The sequence below is a fragment of the Lissotriton vulgaris genome, chromosome 3_1 (genome assembly GCF_964263255.1).
Source record: "Lissotriton vulgaris chromosome 3_1, aLisVul1.2, whole genome shotgun sequence".
In the NCBI taxonomy this organism is placed as follows: Eukaryota; Metazoa; Chordata; class Amphibia; order Caudata; family Salamandridae; genus Lissotriton; species Lissotriton vulgaris.
In genome coordinates, this window is record NC_141689.1 from 944,854,814 (window position 1) to 944,874,060 (window position 19,247).

The 19,247-nt window shown below is 42.5% G+C and overlaps 1 protein-coding gene across 3 annotated transcripts in view; it reads right to left on the minus strand.

Annotated features, from left to right (window-relative positions):
- The window catches only part of NAA35 (N-alpha-acetyltransferase 35, NatC auxiliary subunit), a 485,576-nt gene that overhangs the window by 210,434 nt on the left and 255,895 nt on the right, over window positions 1–19,247 (minus strand). For all 3 annotated transcript variants that reach the window (XM_086961291.1, XM_086961289.1, XM_086961290.1), the window contains one exon: window positions 16,901–17,079. In XM_086961291.1, the coding sequence (XP_086817417.1) occupies window positions 16,901–17,079 (179 nt within the window). The remainder of the gene's footprint in view (window positions 1–16,900; window positions 17,080–19,247) is intronic.

Sequence of the window (19,247 nt, forward strand, 5' to 3'; positions counted from 1 at the left end):
GGATGACAGGAACAATACCCACTGTTACAGGCCAATCTCCCTCATTGACTCAGTGGTTAAGGTTGTGGGACGTATTCTTTTGCAGAGATTATCAACTTGGGCAGAGGAGCATGAGATCCTGTCGGATGTCCAGTATGGATTCCGGCCTGGACGTTCTACTGTTGCTCAGTGTCTATGATACTGTGCAAATACAATGTTGCACGCCCCAGCACTATCCATCTCGCCTTCATGGACTTGTCCTCCTCATTTCATTGCGTTAATAGGGTTAAATTGTGGCAGTCCATGAGGGCAATGAGGGTGGAGAACAGTATTGTTAATTTCCTAGAGGACCTGCATAAATCAACCAAGGCTAATGTCAGGTTTTCACAGGATCTGCATGTCACTAGGGACCTTGAGATTAAGAGGGGAGTACGGCAGGGATGCATTTTGGCTCCATTTTTGTTTAATTTTTCCAACAATGATTTGGATACTGTACTAAGAGCAACTGGAGTGGATTACCCTTGTGTAGGGCGGCATGGTATTCCTGTCCTACTATATTCGGACAACGCCGTCCTTATATCCAGGACTGCAATGGGCTTGCAATCTCTTTTAACAGAATTTTCTAGATTCATGACTGATTGGGACTTGGCAATAAATAAGTCCAAATCCTATGTAATGAAAGAGGGGCAACAACCCAAAAAGAGTTTCCAATTTAGTGTTGGCCCCGCTAAGATCCTCCGTACTGACATATTTTCCTATTTAGGGGTTCTTTTTGATGACCAATTAAAATGGGGTCCTTTAATCTTGAGGGAAAAGGGGGACATGGCCCAGGTAAAATAGGGAAGAAACCAACAGGAGCTATGTTGAAAGTCTATCAAGCCAAAAGCATGGCCATAGCTACCTACGGTAGTGAAATCTGGGGATATACTGCTGCAGATTCCCTTCAGGTAGCGGAGAATGACTTTCTGAAGCGCCTATTGTGTGTTCCGGGATGAACCACTAACCTAGCGGTCCAAAGGAACTAGGGGTTCACTATTTAAGCAATGTTCTTGCTCTGTGCCCCCTGTTTTTTTTGGCTGAAGTGCTGGCTGAACAAAGACTTAACTCTCAAACATTTGATTCTAAGAGAGTGTATGTCGCTAGACAATTCATCCCGAATTCCCTGGCTTAGGTACATTAAAAGCAGTTCTGAAGGGATAGAGCGCAGTGATTTATTTTGTATTGCCAAGAAGGATGTGGAATTAATTAGGGTAGCCTTCTTGACCTCAAGGAAAGTGGACAGGAAGCGCAGGAGAGGCTGAAACCTAGTGTTCGTACGTTTTAATGCTCCAACAACGGAAACTTTCTATCAACACATGAGAAGTTTTTATTAACTAGGTTTCGGATGAACCTCTTCCACCTTGTGTTAGCCAGACCTAAGAGATACAGCAGAGGTCAAGTGCTAGCTCCCTGCGGCTGCGACGGACAGTCTCCGCAGGATCTGCTGCATTTAATTTTTTTATGTAAATTGTACAAAACCCCCCAAAGGCCTTTTCTGGTTCCCATTTTAAAAAGAATGCATTTCAGAGGCCTGTCCTGCCCTTATCTATCTTCAACTGCTGTAAAGAGGATTGCATTATTCTTATAGTAGGGTTTTTAATTACCTGCGCGGGGGGGAAGAGAGAATGGGAAGGGTCGCGCGGAGCTGCCATGCTTGTGACGGAACCACTCTGTCACGAGTCACGGGCGTGCTTTGCTAGTGACGGAGTGGTTCCGTCACGGCCCTGCCCGCTCATCAATTCAGGCGCGGAATTGATGCAGTGTGGGCGGAGTGGCCGCGGCGTGACGGAACCACTCCGTCACTAGCACAGCACGCCCGTGGCTCGTGACGGAGTGTTTCGGTCAAAAGCTTCTGTGAAATATAGGACCTGTATGGATGTATAGACATTGAAGGATCTAGGTATGTTTTATTAGTTTAGCTGATTTAGCTTGCGGTATAAAGTAAATACAATTGGAAGTCATGCTTATCTGGTCCATTGCATTTTAAGGCCCGAATACATTTGGGTGGGTGGGTTATTGGGTCCTTTTTTATACATTGTATAAGAGGTTCTGACTTTTTACATCATGTTTTAATGTATTACTGTTTTTATGTACCTGTAACTGTGTAACTTTTATGGTTTTTGGACTAAAAACCGAATAAAGTTTATTTGATGAGGTTAGTGTAAATAATCCCCAGGGCATCACCAAATGGGAAGCCCATGAGTTCTTTGACAGCAGCAACAACATCCTTCCAAAACAATTGACAGTTTGGGCAGTCCTGGCACAGGTGAATGGGGTGTCCCAGTCCACAAAAGCTCCTCCAGCATAAGCCTGTGTTACAGAACATCTTATTAAAGCCATTGAGGTGTTAGATTCCAAAACACCATTATCATAAGGGACGATTCCCTATGTAGTAAAAAGTTATTATTTTATGTCATATCGCCCTTATAAACTCTTCCACTTTCTAGGCTCTATTTCACTTTCTAGTAAGGTTTCCCACTTTTACATGCAACTCTATTGTGGATGTGCTATTAGGGAGTCTTGAGATTGGTTTGCATATTTTGGAAACCACCATGTCAAGTCGCCCTTATGACATCAAGAGTTTTTCAAGGTGTGTCAACTGTCATGTTGCTGTTGACCTGTTAATTGGATGCAGTGCCTGGTGGCTTAACTGCAAGCACCAAAATCTCTCCCTTCTGTTTCAAGACCCCAAAAGCTGTTTTGCTATTTCTAAAGGATCTAATTTTGCCTTGATCATATAGATCTTCTAGTATTCTACATTTTCCATATTTCCAACTTTTATATCCTGTACTCTCGTTAGCTGATGTGAAATCGAATTTGTGGTAGATGGGCATGATTGGGATGGAAAAGACATAAGGTTTGAGGCTCACTGTCCCAGATATTTGTAATAATCGGACTATAGTGTAAGTGTTGGAGGTCTTGCATAGGCAGCGAAATCAAATCCCACATTGCCCCTCCACCACTCTCCTATCCATATGACCCAGTGACATGCAGCAACTGCCAATGACCACTCCCCTATGAGCCTTAAGCTGAGAAGCCCTCTATTATTTTGGAACCTGAGAAATCCATACTTTTCCCAGTTCTTAGGGGCTCGTAGTATCTTCTGGAATATTCTAGCGGTGATGGTGCCAAAGTGTAGGAATACCTCTGTAGAAACTGTAAGCTACATTTTCTATTTGAATTTGGAGAGCTTGAAAGTAGCATAGGATCTTGCGTATGATATTCAATTACTGTAGTCCTGCCCATTCAGGACCGTTGCCATCTAAGTAGGTCTTCTCTACTGCCTTTGAATAGAGGTGCAATATTTTCCCTGAAAAAAACAGTATGCGTTGGGTTATATCTACTCCAAAGTATTTGAAAAAATGATAGTTTCTTACCTGAATCCTTCATCTCATCTAGGTGCTCTTCATTAGAGGTCATAAGCTTTGAATAGTCCTGCCCATGTTCAGGCATGAGCACAAATAAATACTTTAGAACAGCCTATTACAAAATTGTGCCTGGAGATTAGCAGGCATTAAAATCCCTAAGGTATTAAAAAATACTTCTTGAAAATCACTAACTGTTATTCCCAGCATCTCTTGCTACGTTGCTGAACAGTTTCCCAGATCATCTTTCATGTAATTATTTAATAATACATATATATTTATCGGTGCCTCAGGTTGGCTTAGTCTCTCCACTAATTTACAGTTGTCACATTTCTGTATACCTCCTGCCTTTTTTAACAAGAAATCATTCATCTGTATGTATTTAAAAAAATCCCTATTAGATAGAGCAAATTCCTCTTATTTCTTCAAAAGACTTTTAACCTCCTGATGTGTGAAAAGACATCCTACCTTTACTATACCTGAGGTTATCGATTTCTGAAAGTATTGGTCATTAAAAATATCAGGCAACTCTGCATTCTGTATAAATGGTGTATAATAGTTTATTTTTGGTAGCCCTACTAGACCTCATACAGCTGACCATACCCAAAGGCCGCCAAGAGTGCCTTTAAGCTCACTCTTTTGTAGTACCCATAATTAACCTGGTGCCATAGGCACCCTCTTACGTCGTAAGAGTTTACTTGTACATATGGATAGTTCCCACTTAAAGTTTCCACCCCGGGAGTCGCATTTAGCAAGGGTCCATAATGTATAATGGAAGCTGACCACCAGTATATTCTAAGGTTTGGTAAAGCCAGGCCTCCACGCTCCTTAGATAAATTTAAGAATTTTATCGCCCTCCTAGGTCTTGTATAGGCCCATATAAATTGTGCAAAAATACTTTCAAATTATTAAAACGAAAAATTCGTAAAAATCAGGGGGATTGCTCTTAAAAATATATAACCTTAGGGAAATAGATCATCTTGATTATATTTACTCGACCAATCAGGGTAATCCATTCTCTTAAGTGCTTTTTTCATTTCAGCAGCGCATGGTTCCAAGTTTTCTTTGGCTATCTCATCGATCTTAGCGTCGATCACCACTCTCAAATATATAGGTTTTTTTACAACTCTTTTATCAGTGCTTGGGGTGGATTTGTTAACAATTATTTGCGTTTTATCCCTGTTCAGAGCATAACCGGATATTATTGGGCCTTGTTTTCAATTGCATTCATAGCCATAACAGGTTGTGTAGTGACTAATGCAACATCATCCGCATACGCTAAAATCTTTTCTACGGGCCCAGTATTGAATAATGGAGGAATATTCGGTAAATGTTCCAGGTGTTTCAGAAAAGGATCAATATAGACGGCGAACATTAATGGGGAGCAGGGACACCCCTGCCTTGTGCCTCTTGTAATTTTAAGTGCCTCGGTCAGTCCCCTGTTCATTATCACTCTAGCCTCTGGATCTTTATATAAGGTTTTCACTGCCCGAATAAACTGTTCCCCAATCCCTTTCCAGGACATAGCAGGAGACCCTATTGAACGCCTTCTCTGCATCCCAAAAAATCTCGGCCATAGGGTCCCTTGCTACCTGCTTCACGTTAGAGTGTAATAATTTTCCATACGTGCTCAATGGTACTTCTACGTGGGACAAACCCATGTTGGCTCTGGGATACAATCTTCTGGATCACTAGTGGCAAGCGAGAGGCCAGAGTTTTAGAGTCAATCTTTATGTACCCATTAATGAGGGTAATTGGCTTGTAAGACCCTAACTCGTCCATAGGTTTATTTTTTTAGGAAAGATTACTATTTTTGCTTTCCCCCAGGAGGCTGGTGAATCCGCCCCCTCTATGATTTGCACAAACAGAGCCTTCTTAGTATCCCTCAGTTGCTCTTGGAAGACCTTATAGAATTCAGTGGGGATCAGATCTGGTCTTGGTGCCTTCCCCTTTGGTAGACTAGCCAAAGCATTTACTATTTCTTCCCATTCAAGAGGTCTATCTAGCTGATCCCTTTCTTCTCCCATCAAGAGGCCTTCAGCAGGTTGGGTCAGGTATTGCTCTATTTGTTCTGCCCTCTGTGCTTCCCCCCGATCTTCTGTATAGAAAGTCCGATAGAAAGCACAGAAAGCAGTTTGGATTTCCCCTGCTTCAGTTCTCAATCCCTCCAGGGGGGCCCTGATTGCCCTGATTTCATTTCAGGTAGCTTCCTGCCTAGATCTTACCGCAAGGAAATGTCCCAACCTTTCGCTACATTCATACATCTCTTCGCGGTGCACTATTGCCTTATTCACTGCTTTCTGCAACAGTTTCTCCCCTATTAAGGGTTTTGCTTATTGTTACACCTAGACTGAAGGTTTTTAGGTCTTCCTGCTGCTGTATAGCCTTAATTAGGTTGCACTCTGCTTGAGCGAGCCAACCCACTTTACAGGTTCTGAAGTTCAACTTTCTCAATTTTGTTTTTCCAGCAGTGTTTCCCCTCCTACCCCTGCTTTTAGTGTGTCCCACACTTTGTCCAGGGAGGCCGATCCAAGATTCCTTTCCAGAAACTCTGGTATCCACTTCCTCATATGCTCCACATATACCTCATCCACCAATAATGCGCTTTCAAACATCCATGATGAACATTGCTTTGCTTGATCCCCCATTCCCTGTATCTCCAGCACTAATGTACTGTGGTCTGAAAGATATCTAGGAGCTTTTTCAATTACACTTCTCTGTCTGATCGTGTGTGAGACAAAATAATTATCCAATCTCACATGTTTCTGATGGGGCGCAGAGTAATATGTGTACCCTTGATCTTGCGGTCTTAGTTCCCCCCAAACATCACACAACCCATGCTCCTGACACATATTATATAGAGCCTGGTAGACTTTGGGTTTTTTGCAGATATATGGTTCCCCCCAACTTCCAATCACTATATGATATTAAAATCCCCACAACCCACGACTGTCAATTCCCAATGCACCAATTCGTTTGATACCCACCCCAATAAGGCCGGATCATCAATATTACTCCCATAAAGAGAGCATAGCGTAAATTTAAAAGAACCAGGGGAGCTATAGCTAGCAATGACCCACCCCCTGCTGTATCTACCTTTACTGAAGAACCTTTACTGAAGAGAAATGGATAGCTTTGTGGCAGGCCAAAATTGCCACCCCCCGGATACGTACATCCTGCGATGTTGCTCCTATTACGTTGTACCCCAGGTATTTCAAAAGATCTTTCTGACTTCCTTCCACATGGGTCTCTTGGAGACAAACAATGTCAGCCTGTAATAATCTCAGCCCTTGGAAAACCATTTGTCTTTTCTTAATATCATTAAGGTCACAAATATTTATTGATCCGATCCTCAGCTTCCTCATCTATAAAATGGTACCAGAAATCCACAATAAGGACTTGTTTGAACAATGTGCCCATTCCCCAGCGATCTTACCTCCTACCCTTCCCTCCCTCAGCCCGCCACTTCTCCCCCCTCCCTAAGACGACCCTCCCTCCTCCCTCCCCCAAAACCTAGGCAATCAGGCAGAGCCTGAGTAATGTGAATCTGATGAACTGCCCCGCTACCCCCGTGCGAACCCCAAAAAAGCACAGAAGCGACATTTCATTCCTCCTTTCAATCATAACCTCGAAGAGCTACTGGCCTCCCGACTTCGGGCTCTCCACATCTTTTCCCGATGTTATTATCTCATTCATTTCTGATACAAACACACAGGTAGTACCCTGATACTTAACTTTCAGTCTGTCCGGGTTCTGTAGGAACACCTTTGCCCCTGCTTTCTGAAAAGGTGTTATCAGTTGTCTAAATAGCCAGCATCGTTCCACCAGCGCATGGGCAAAGTCCGGTTTGACAAAAAAAGAGACCCCATCATACAACTTTGGGGAATTGGGTCGGGCTTGGTCATACACAAGCTGACGCAGCCGGAAATTCACAAAAAACACTAAAAAGGCCCTTGGTCGTTCTTGTGGCTGTTTCCTCATCATTAGGGGTACCCGGTAGGCTCTTTGTATCTCGTTGTTCCAGTCCAATTTCACTTGCTCCGGAAAGGCATTTTCAGCAGATTCACAATGTACAGCCTCGAATTGCTGCCTTCCACCCCCCTCTGGTACCCCCAAAAAGCGCAAGTTATTTCTCTGCTGTCGATTGTCCTGCTCTTCCAGCTTGAGCATGACATCTGGTCTGGTTTCACTCTGTCCGGTGCTCTGTTCCTTCAGTGCCTCAACTTCCACTTCGAGGGCCTCTGGTTTCATTCTGTTCGGTGCTCTGTTCCTTCAGTGCCTCAACTTCCACTTCAAGGGCCTCAGTCTGTGATCCATCATTGTCAACATTTCTACAAGGTCCCCGCACTTTTTATTAATTTTCCTGAACCCGGCTTGTACTTTTTTATTGGCAATTCTTGCCCTGTAACCATCCGCCCTTACTTCCTACTGCATCTGCTAAATAGAGCATAGTATCATTGAGAGTGACGGTTCTCTTACTTGGGCTCCTGGTTCTACCGTCTCACTTGCACCTCTGTCGCCTCGTCATCCAGGACAGACTGCGTGTCCGAGTAATCCCATTTCAACTGTATTCCCACTGGCCTTCTCTGGCTTTTCTTTCCTTTTACGGCCCCTGTACTCTTCTTCCTCTGTGTTGCTTCCAGCGGATCTCCTAATGAGGAGTCATCTGTTTCCAGGCCCCCTTCACTACTAGTCGAAGAGATGTCCTATTTTCCAGAGGGATCAGATTTGTCAGTTAGAGAGAAAAATGTCTCCCCTATCCCATCAGGCGAAAGTTCCCCTCTGATCTGCTGCCCTACTCTCACCAGACTTTCATCTATCCCGTTTGTTCGCGGGCATTTTTAGCAATATTTCACTCATTGGAGTAGCTGTCGTGCCATCCTTTTTATCCGCTAATTTTAAGGCAACACAGTGGTCATCTATTTTCTCTGCCTTACCATCTGCACACTCATCTGGGCCAGGGAGCAAGTTTCCTGTAGGAACGTCAATTTTTACATTCATCAGGGCTGTTTCCTCAGTGCCCACCTCCCCACAATACACATTCTCCTCTGTCCCGGGCGTCATATAAGTCGTATGTGTCAGAGTAAGAATTTGCCCCTTACTTGTAGCTTCTGGTACAGACAGGTTACTGAACATAGCAGTGAGACTGGGCTGCACCGGGTCATCCTCCATCTGCCGACCTGGTTTCCCCAGTACCTTCTTGGTTCCAGTGTCTTTTTTTAATACTCTGTCTGTAGCGACCCGTTGTTTAGTCTCTCCGGTGCTCCAGCTTGCCTCTTTTAGATTTGCTGGTGGTGACGCCCCGCCCCAAACCCCCGAAACCCCCCTCCCCCGTGGAGCTACCAGCGCCGATGCTGGCACCAGTGCAAGCCTTGTTCACTTTCCCGCCCCTTGCTGCCATAATTCCGCAGACTTTCCTCTGCGTCCGCTGAATCAACTCGGTCCTCACGCGGCATGGGCACATCTCTGTTAGCCACAAAGCTATCAGTAGCAGCAGGAGAAGGGCATCCACAGCCTCTTGCGCTGTGTCCGACCTCATGCTAGCCAGTCCAACCAGCCGTTGACCATCACATCGATCCAAACAGTGAAGATAGCGGGTTGCGAGCAGCTAATCACACACCATCTTGCCTTGAAGTCTGAATCCTCATGCTTTGAATTGTATTACACGCCATATCGGATCGCTAAGTGGGGAGAGGGGAAAGGCACATTTTTTCCAACATGTGCACTTTATAAAGCAGATTTGATACACATGTTCGCGACTTGCTGGGAACTCATCCCGCTCATACGAGAAAGAGCGATCATGGAGGGGGAGTTACCGATACAGGGGAAAATTACCCCACAGGTAGTAATGCTTGGAATACATAACCTGGGCTTAGAAAAAGGTGGGGCCTTGATTTGCATAGCTATGGCAGTTTATAGAATGGTCATAGCAACTGTATGGCTCGACCCTAACCCACCAAATTTTCATCAGTGGTTAGCCCATTTAATGAAAACGTATAGTCTCTAGAAAGCTATACATAATCGAAAGAGGATTAAGGCTAAAGAGAAAGGAGGGAAAATCTGGAAACACCTCTCAACCTGGAGGGACCAAGAGCAGGAATAGGTTTTTGGGATTATTTAACGTTAAGATATAAAGCCTGTAGAGATATCACATATGCACTTTATCGAAATATTATACCAACTTGATGCTAGAACTTGGTGTCATTTTGCACTTTGGGAATTGTTATCAATCGAATTTAGAATAGTGGGTGATTCAGATAAGTTCATCATGGTAGAATGCTATAATGCTGGTTGAGATTGCATATATGCACTTTATTGAAACATTGTTCCTTAATAATGTGACTTGTGTAAGAATGTGGGAGGAAGAGGAGGATAATAGCTTGGCTAGATAAGCAAAGGTGTTGAAAGTTTTTCTGTAAATGCACTTTCTTAGAACCTGTCACTCTACACTTTGCTAATTGAGCTGCTATTTTGCAAGACAATGGATTGAATATGTATAATGAGTATAACATATAAGACAAAATGTATGCAGTAGCACTTTACAGCAAGAAGAAGGGTTGTATATGCGGTCCAGATGATGTTTATGTGTGCAGCGACACTTCTTCTTTTGATTTTGCTTCTGATGTTTTTATAAAGTATGCTCCGTAGGATTTTAATCCCATCAAATATTGTGTATAGATGAATAGGGAGTCTAATGTAATATATGCAAGTGCACTTTACATCAAGAGGAGAGCTCAATAGGGTGTTTTTGTGAGGAATATATATGTATAGACATCCAGGTGAAGTTTGATCGCCCACTTATCTGAGGAACTTGACTATGGCTATTAGATAAATTACGGATGGTTTAAAATATGTATAATTGTATGTAGGAGTACAACGTGCTCCGATAAGGAACTGATAAAATGCGAAAAAGGCTGCTATAAAAATGTATTAAGATCAATAGAAGTGGGAAAAGAAAGGGACTTTGCTTGGAAAATACAGGACTAGATAAGGGAAAGACTTTGGATAAAGAACTTGTTAAAGTGTAGGTTTGAAAACCCCATTACGTTAACTAGCAATTATTTGCTGATCTAAGAATGGGGTGGGGGGTGGTGTGGGCACGGGGATAAAAATGGTTGAAAATAAGTGTGAGAACTCTAGAAGGAATTGGACCTGTTTTTGTATATTTTCAGTTTTTTCACTCAATAAAAAGATTTATAAAAAAAAAATAGAACAGCCTATTACAGGATATATTAGTCACTTTGTGGGCATTTGCTTTAAAATGTAATTAAAAACAATATTTACAAAGTCACTAAAAGAAATCTAGTGACTTCAAAAGTACAAACCTTTTTTCAAAGGAAGGGTGAGAAAAATGGGACCAATGTAATTATATAGACGCTATAAAGGCTGGAAGAAAACAACAAACCTTTAAGGCACAGAGCACCAACCGTATCCCATCATGCCCTCAAGCTGGCATTTGAGCCACTTCTTTTTCACAGAGATGGTGAATTATATACAAGCTAAGAGCAATTACCCAGATCCCTTTTCCTAGGGGGGTAGGTTATGACTAAAGAGAAGATTGCGTGGAGGTGAACTAGGATTTGAAGTAAGAAACTATTCCTTCTCCTACTGGGGATCTTCCTTTTAAATCATTAGCACTGAATAGAATAGCAATGCCTTCCCTATAATATGTAGAGAAGAAGAAGGAATGCAAACAGACATACAGCGCACTATTCAAACCGATTACAAAAAGAGGCTTTCCCCACCTGGACATCTGCTCTGCAATCTGTGTCAAGGCAATAGTAGCTTGTGAAATTATGTACAGGCCTGCAAGTGGCAACTTTACAAATATCTGCAATGGAAACATGCCATTTTAAATCCAGAGTAGCTTTGTGCCTACCAAGCCAATTTAATAATGATATTACTGTAACACAGTAAAATATAGGACACAATCCAATGATAAATGAAGTGTTTAGAAGTTGGCACCTCAGTTTGTATACAACCATAATTAACAAATAGATGGTCAGATTGCCTAGTATATTTAGTTTTATCAAGATAAAACTTTGAAACCCTTTTTAACTCAAGAAATTCAAAGTCCTTTCAGGTGGAGTGGAAGGTTTCTGAAATAAGGTTATAAGGAAGATTGTTTAATGTACATGAAAATCAGAGACACGTTTACTAATAAAATTACACTTGGTCTATGAAATACAGTGAAAGGTTCCTTTCAACATAGGGTCTGGATTTTAGTAATCCTGAGGGCAAACATAATTTCCACCCAAAAATCTATTTTGCAAGTGATATGCTGGAGAGGCACCTTATGAATAGGCTAAACAAGGATGGCACAGACGGATAGGGCCAAATGTAACTCCCAGGGAAGAGACGGTCTCCATGAGGGAGGGTAAACTTTCTTAAACCCTTCTAGAAAATCCTTGACAACAGAAATTGTGAAACAAGAGTTTTGTGAAGGGCTTATCCGGTGAGAAACTGTTGTACCTTTGCAGAAGAAAACTGTATTTCTGTTATGCAGTTTTGTAGAGAGCACTGTCACCCGCGAGAGTATCCTGAGCAAGTGTCAGTCTATCAAATCCTAGGGCCCAATAGGAATACTCGAAAAGCAGGTCTTCAGCTTCTTGTGGAATTAAAAAAAATTAGGAAGCGGCTCCTATCTGTAGTGGCAGGGAGTGCACTGCATTCTTGACAGATTCAATTTGTCTTTCCATCTACCTGAAAGTTGACACCACTGATCTCCCGGGCATTGCTCTCATCTGAAAACTGGTGCTTGGAACTAGAAAGATGCAGAAAGCCATTGGGCCATCAGGTGTTCTGACTTCAAAAGGATAGAATAAGTCTGTCCTCTGAAGGGTACACTACTGATGTTACTATGTCTGAGTCATTGTAGACTTCGAGCTATTTACCATGAAACTCAATTTTTCAACCAGAGACAGAGTCATGTTAAAGTGAACGCTGTGGTTCTTTACGGGGGTTATATCCTTATAAGCCACTTGTCCACATATGGGTAGACATAGATTCACATTTTATGGTGTAAAAGGGCAGATTCAAAACCGAAAGCCAGGGCTATCATTGGTAATGGGCCCTGCCCACCAGAAATCATGAGAATCAGCCCTGCTTTCGAATGATGGGAATGTGAAAGTACAAATCGTTGAGATCTACAGCTCATATTAAATTTCCCTGATGGAGTTGGGGGATATTTGGTTAACTGCCAACATGCAAAACTTTTATTTATGAACTTGTTTGCTAAGTTCGGAGGTCTAATATAGGACGGTATTCCTTCTTTGCCCTTTTATTCTGAATTAGTTGCATGGGGGGCAGGTTCAACAGCATCTTAGATGAGTATAGTGCAGACTTCTTACCCAAGTAAGTCTAGATGATACTGAGAAGACCTCTTCAAAGGAATAGGCAGAAGTGGTGGCTTGAACATCAGAGAATAATTATTCTCTACAATATTCAAAACCAATCTGTCTGCCATAATCTTTTTTCACTCTACCGGATGACTGCTCATGCTTCCCCTTTCAGGAGTGGCATATGGAAGAAGGAAAGAAAGGAGCCCATGTTTGCAGGGCTTTCTTATGGCCGCTGATGTTTGCTGGCTGCCTCTTCTTTTCTTAGCTTTATGCAGCAGAGGCTTTTTGAAGTTGTTTATATTACTGATGGGTCCCCTACGGAGCTTGAATCCTCTGATGTTGAAACAGTCATTTGAAATGCTTCAAGGAATGTTTTTTGTAATTCTTATGCTTTTCTAAACCAGCTGATGTAGGAGTTTTCAAATTTGTTTTTATGTGCTGCATTTCTACGCCAGCATCAGCTTCAAACTAGGTAATTCCAGGCAAAGGAAGATTCTTTGTTGAGAGTTCCATCTTTAAACCTGTAAAACAAAGCTAGCGAGATCAGCAAAGAGCCAGGTCATGACAATAGCCATGGTCAGCTAGGTAACCAGCAGCAGCACTAATCACTTGGCTACATACCATCATAACTTCTTGGAGTACTTTGGAGATTTCCTGTCTGTACGCTCCTGGTAACTAGTTTTGACATTTCTGAAGAGTCTCCCAAAGAGAAATAGCTTCCCATCCAAGAAGAGCTTTGGCACTGACTGTTTGCACAGCAGCAGCCGCTGTACTGCAGAACTTCCTGCCTTTGAAATCCATCCTCTTAGTTTCCTTCTCAAGAAGCACTGTGGAAACTAGTGATATGGGATGGTGTTTCCTTGCTCCTGTTACTGTGACTGAGTCAGGAAGAGGATCTGCATGCAGAAAGAGAGAATCCGACTCTGGAACCTTTTATGTCTTTTGAATCAATGACGAGGCAGACATGGCTGAAGCTGGAGCTATTAACAACCATATTGCAGGTTCAAGAAGTCCTCGAACCAACAGCAACAAAGGGCGAGCAGCAGATCACAAACGTACCGTTTCACAGATTACTGAAGATTTGGGTTGGACCATCAGAATTGTGTTATTCAATTTGTTGATACCATTCACAAAACATCATAGAAGGGGGATCATCAAAAGCATCAACTGGTGAAACCCTGGCTGTCAGCAAATAATATGCATCAGAGTAATGACGAACAAACTGAAGAAGATGCAGTAGAGTGAGGATGATTAGGAGTGTTGTGAAGATCTGGACTGATGCGTTGACCTGAACCAATGAGTAGATCTAGTATCCGAGTAGAGCTGTACCTAAACTGATGATGTGAAGGAGAACAATGACCTCCATATCTACTTCTAGAATTTCTCCTCTGAGATCTGGACCTTGTTCTAGAAGATCTTGGTCTCCTAGCTTCGGTCACGGGAGAGAGGGGGCAGAGGAGCAATCAAAGGAGGTAAGGTCAGAGGAGGCAGAGTTGATGGAGTAAAAGCTGGTGGAGGAGGCGCTATGGGTTGCATAGGCTCCTCTTTGAAGTCAAGCAAGCAGTGACACAGACCACCTTTGGCATCATGTCAAATGGGCCTGTTTTCTTCTCTTGAAGTGAGATATTTCCTTGGATCTCCCCTGTGGGGAACCTTAGAGGCCAAAGAAGACAGAGAGGGTGGGGAAACATCCTCTTCGCGTCTCCCAGGACTTCTGGGCACTTCACATCTGCGCAGCTCTTCCTGAAGACCAAACAGTCTTACCTTCTCCCTGTCCTTTAAAGTTCTCCGCAACACCTTCTTACAGAATGTGCTGGAGTCGGAATGTTAAGAGGAAGTAAGGTACACTTACAGACCGCATGAGGGTTAGTTTGGGCCTTTTTTCCCATGTAGATCAAGAGCGAACTGACGAGGGAAAGTAGGTGAATATCAACCCCAAAATCCTTAATGAGTATGTGCCTACAGGGCGAAGGCCCCTCATCAAATCAGGGACACAAAAGTAACCCAAAGTAAGGGTGCCAAATCGAACCAAGTAGGTTGAATAATGATTTTGCATTCCTTAGTGTGATGTATGGAATTAATGTAAAATAGGCAGAGACACTAAACCAAGTAAAGCTCAGGTGAAGGTTAATGACCTGCAGGGGCAAGAATGAAGGCAGAAGCATGCTGGCTGGGTGAAGGTGGACAGATGATTCATAATAGTTCATCTGCTATCCATGTTATACAGTTTTAATCATACCTAGGGTACCTCACCATTAAAAAGTAAAAAACTAGAGGATACACCCCAAGATATTTCTATCAAAAATGAAATCCCTGCTATTATCCAATATAATTTATCTGAATTCCTGCTCAGCGGTGAAGTTCGCCAGGTGGTACTCACCTCACCTTGGTGTGGATAGGTCGCCAATGATGAAGCATACCACAAAAAAAATGAGTGAGTTCCCTATCCATATCTTTTTGGATACCCGCAGAGATTTTTTTTAAAGTGACCATTGTCCACGCTTTCTTTTTGACCTTAGCACCTTTGTGTGGTGTATTTCATGAGCCTTTATTTTTCTTTCAGCTAGGACACTTCATAAAAAGGATATTTTGCTAAGTCAGAAATATTTTTTTCCAGAAAAAAGAAAAACATTTGCTTCTTGTCTTAAAAGACACCAAGCAAAAGTGTTGGAAAGTTTTTCCAAGAAAAAATCTCTAAGATGATCCTGTCAACAGAAGCTAGAATAACTGCTATCTTCCGGGCATGATGGGATTCTAGGGTGCTCGGTGTCTTAAAGGAGCAACAATTTTTCTCCTGGCCCTTCGGGTTTCAGCCTCATGGATACATTGTTTGATTCTATTTTCTTTGGGAGTGCTTTTCATGTCACTAGGTTTCTTTTTTATTTTTACTTTGTGTATATTTTTTTACACATGTTCCTTTTTTTAAGTAAATGCTCAAAATTAGATCAATATAGCTTGTTACAGGCTGTTCGAATACATTTTTCACAGAAAGAAACTGTATATATAATTAATACATGGTTTAGCTGGAAAAAAAAAGGTACTCCAGGATCCAGCACATGGGCGGGAATATTCTGTGCTTATTACTTAGAATGGAGATCCCCTGGAGGAGAACTGTTACTGATTTTAAAGGGTGTCCTCACCTTTAGTCTATCTCGGCCGTCCTTATGTTGCATTAACAAGAGTTCTGCATTTTCTAGGATAACTTTAAATCCAGATGCCCTCTCCACAGACTGTCAGGAGATCTAGTAGTGGTGGCATAGAATGTAATGGGTCCTCTAGATGTCATCTGCAAACAACTATTTAGTGAGCTGGTGTCCTGAAGTCCAAGCATCTGTATGCCTTTCGTCTGTTGTCCTTGACCCATTGCTATAGTAGAACAAGTGTGAAAAGGCAGGGCATACCTGCCTCATGTCATTTTGAATCGTAAATCTGTCTGAGAATACATTGTAGGCTAAGATACTTGTTCGCTTGTGCATGTATTGGGCCACAACCATCCTAATGCAAGCTTCCCTCACGCTGAATTCAGACACCACTCTCCTTAGAAAGGTAAGGCCCATCATGTTGAAGGACTTTTAAGCATCCAGCACCAGGAAAACTCAAGGGATCTTTTAGTTTATTATGTTCACTAGCATGGAGGAACATCTTGCAGGCGGCACCTTCAAATACAGTTTGTGGTCAATACTTAGGAGCGACAAATCCTGGTGATTTAAAGAACTTGATCCACTTCGTAGTAGACAGCACTTGTGCCCCTGCGAAAGGAGCTGCGAGAGACTCAGGATGGTACATTTAGTAAGTAATATGATAGGTATATACAAAAATGTGTCTGTTTCTCACAAATCTCTCCACTTTCATTCCATGCTTAAGCACAGGTACAAGTTAGCCACCAGAATTTTTAAGTACTTTTCCAGCCTCATGCATGAAACCTATATTTCCCACCCAGATCTCTCGCAAAAAAAACAGTAGCCTCTTACTCTACCACCTGAAATTGCTTTAGGCACTGTAAGCGGTAGAAAAGCAGTATATAAATACTACAATATCACACAAATTTTGAACATAGGTGGAAAGGAGTTGCAAAATCACACTTCTTCACCACAGCAATTATAGATTTGACATAAAACTGGAGCATATGATACATCTCTACGATTGTACATCCAGACTAACCATATTCATACTTACCAGTATGCTGTGCAAGTTCATTAGGTTTACAACCTCACAAACAGTTTTTATCCTGTCAATAAGTTTTGCAAAATAGTGGACCATTTCTTCTTTCTTTATGATCTTTGCGTATCGAGGGAAGGTTGGTGGAAGCAACCTCTGGTTCACAAGAGGCTCAAAACCCATCATTATTGGATGATCTAAATAAAAAACATTAAAACAAATTCTATAATGGCTATTGCCTAAAATTATGTTTCAATTTAAATATAAATTTCCATTAATAAGTAATATTCAACTTCAAGAGCATGATGACATTCCTCTCCAAGTATGTTGTTGATTAAGTGACTTTATAGAGGACACAGTATCTTTAGTTAACAGCTCTAAAACAAGTAGGATCTTGATGAAGTCATAAATTAAAGGTGGTAAGCTGGAAACAAAGTTGCTAAACACCAAGTTCCTACAAGAACAATTGAAATCAGAAGAAGCCATGAATGCTCATGGACATTTTAGACACATTCCACACAAAGGAATTTAGGCACTTGTTTCTCAGAGTAGGACAAATGTCTAGTACATTTCTCCTCAAGAGCTACTAACGAAAGAAACTCAACCTCAACTCTCCCACATGGATGAAAGTGCTCACAAAGGAGAACGTGGCAATGATGCGCACACAGGAGTACTTTAAAATAATTAGTTATGAATACTTCCCACTCCGAAACCACAACAATTCAGGGACTGAGGCAACGCAGGCTCCTTAAATTATCAAAAGAGCAGCATGTTGCTCTAGGGAAGAACACTACTTGGTCATTAGAAAGACTCCTGGAGATGATGATGTAACAGCAATGTTTCTTTCAGTGTTGGAGAAAGCCATGACGAACAACAGATTGTTGTACCCCTTTTTGTGATTGGGCTATGAGAATTATTCTGCATGGTTCGGCCTTCATCTTCATGAGGACTCTCAGGAGGAGAGGTATGGGGGGAAAGGCGTAAGCAAAGATTCTGAACTATGCCATTGGAAATGCATTCCCCCATGATCCCCGATGATGATGATGCCAGCTTGCGAGGAACCGGCATTCCCGGTTCTGGAGGGTTGCACAGCGGTTGAGATCCGGTTTGCCCCACTGAGAAAATATGTTGTTGAGTATTTTCTAGTTCAGCTCCCACTTGAGGGCAAGAGGTCCTGAGCAAACTGTGAGTGTACACTATCGTGTTCTCCTTTCCCGGAACATGTTCTGCTCGGAAATGCAGTCCCTGGTGGATGGATCATTACCAGATGCTCTGCACCTCCTGGGACAGCAGATGAGTTCTTGTCCCTCCCTGCTTGTTGCTGTAGTGTATCATGGTTGTACTGTCCGTTTGGATGGTTACTGTGCATTTTCTTTTTTATGGAAGGAAAGCTTGTAAAGCTAGGTGCACCACTTTGAGCTTGAGGAGACTGATATGATAATGGCGATTAAACATTTTACACCTGCTGCTGACCTGCAGATCTTTAAGGTATGTTCCCCATCCGTCCAGTGAGGCATCAGTGATGACAACTAGCGGAGAAGCTGGCCTTTGAAAAGAAAGGACGACTGACACTCGCAGGACGTCTCCACCAGGATGGGGCTTTGACCATGAACTGAGTGACCTTTATGAGGTTGTCGAAAGACCCAGTTGCCTGAATCCTCTGTCTGTTAAATTCCTTATGGAGCCGATGCATTCGTAGATGGCAGAAAGGAACCAGAAGGATGCATGAGGACATCATTCCTAGTAGGGACTTGTAGAGACGAACTGAGAGAGACCCTTTTCTTTGTATATTATTTGCTAATCCCATTAACTTTGTTTGCCTCTCTGAGATGGGGTAGGCCTTGCAGAGGGTAGTATTGAGTGCTGCTCCCAAGAACTTTATGCTTCTTGATGGGTAGAGTACTGACTTTTTTGGATTCAGAGTGAGGCCCAGCTCGCTGAACAGGGTTGTGCAGGCAGCTGTCGACTTCTATGAAGCGTGTTTGGAAGATGCCTTGACTAACCAATCATCGAAATAGGGGAACACCTGTTGCTTGTTTTTCGGCAAGAAGGCTGCCACAGGAGTCAGGCACTTTGTGAATATTCGAGGGGCAGACTATAAGCCGAAAGGAAGAACCCTGAACTGGTAATGGCAGCTGGCTACTTTGAATCTTAGGAATTTCCTGTGAGACGGGTGGATGGGGATGCGAAAATACACACCCTGGAGGTTGAGGGTTGACATAGAATCTCCTTTGTTTAGGAGTAGCAGAATATCCTGCAATGTTACCATGTGGAACGACTACTTTTTTATATGTGTGTTGAGGCTTCTCAGGTCTAGAAGCACAAGTTACTACTTGTGTAACGTAAGAGACATTAGTTCGTGATA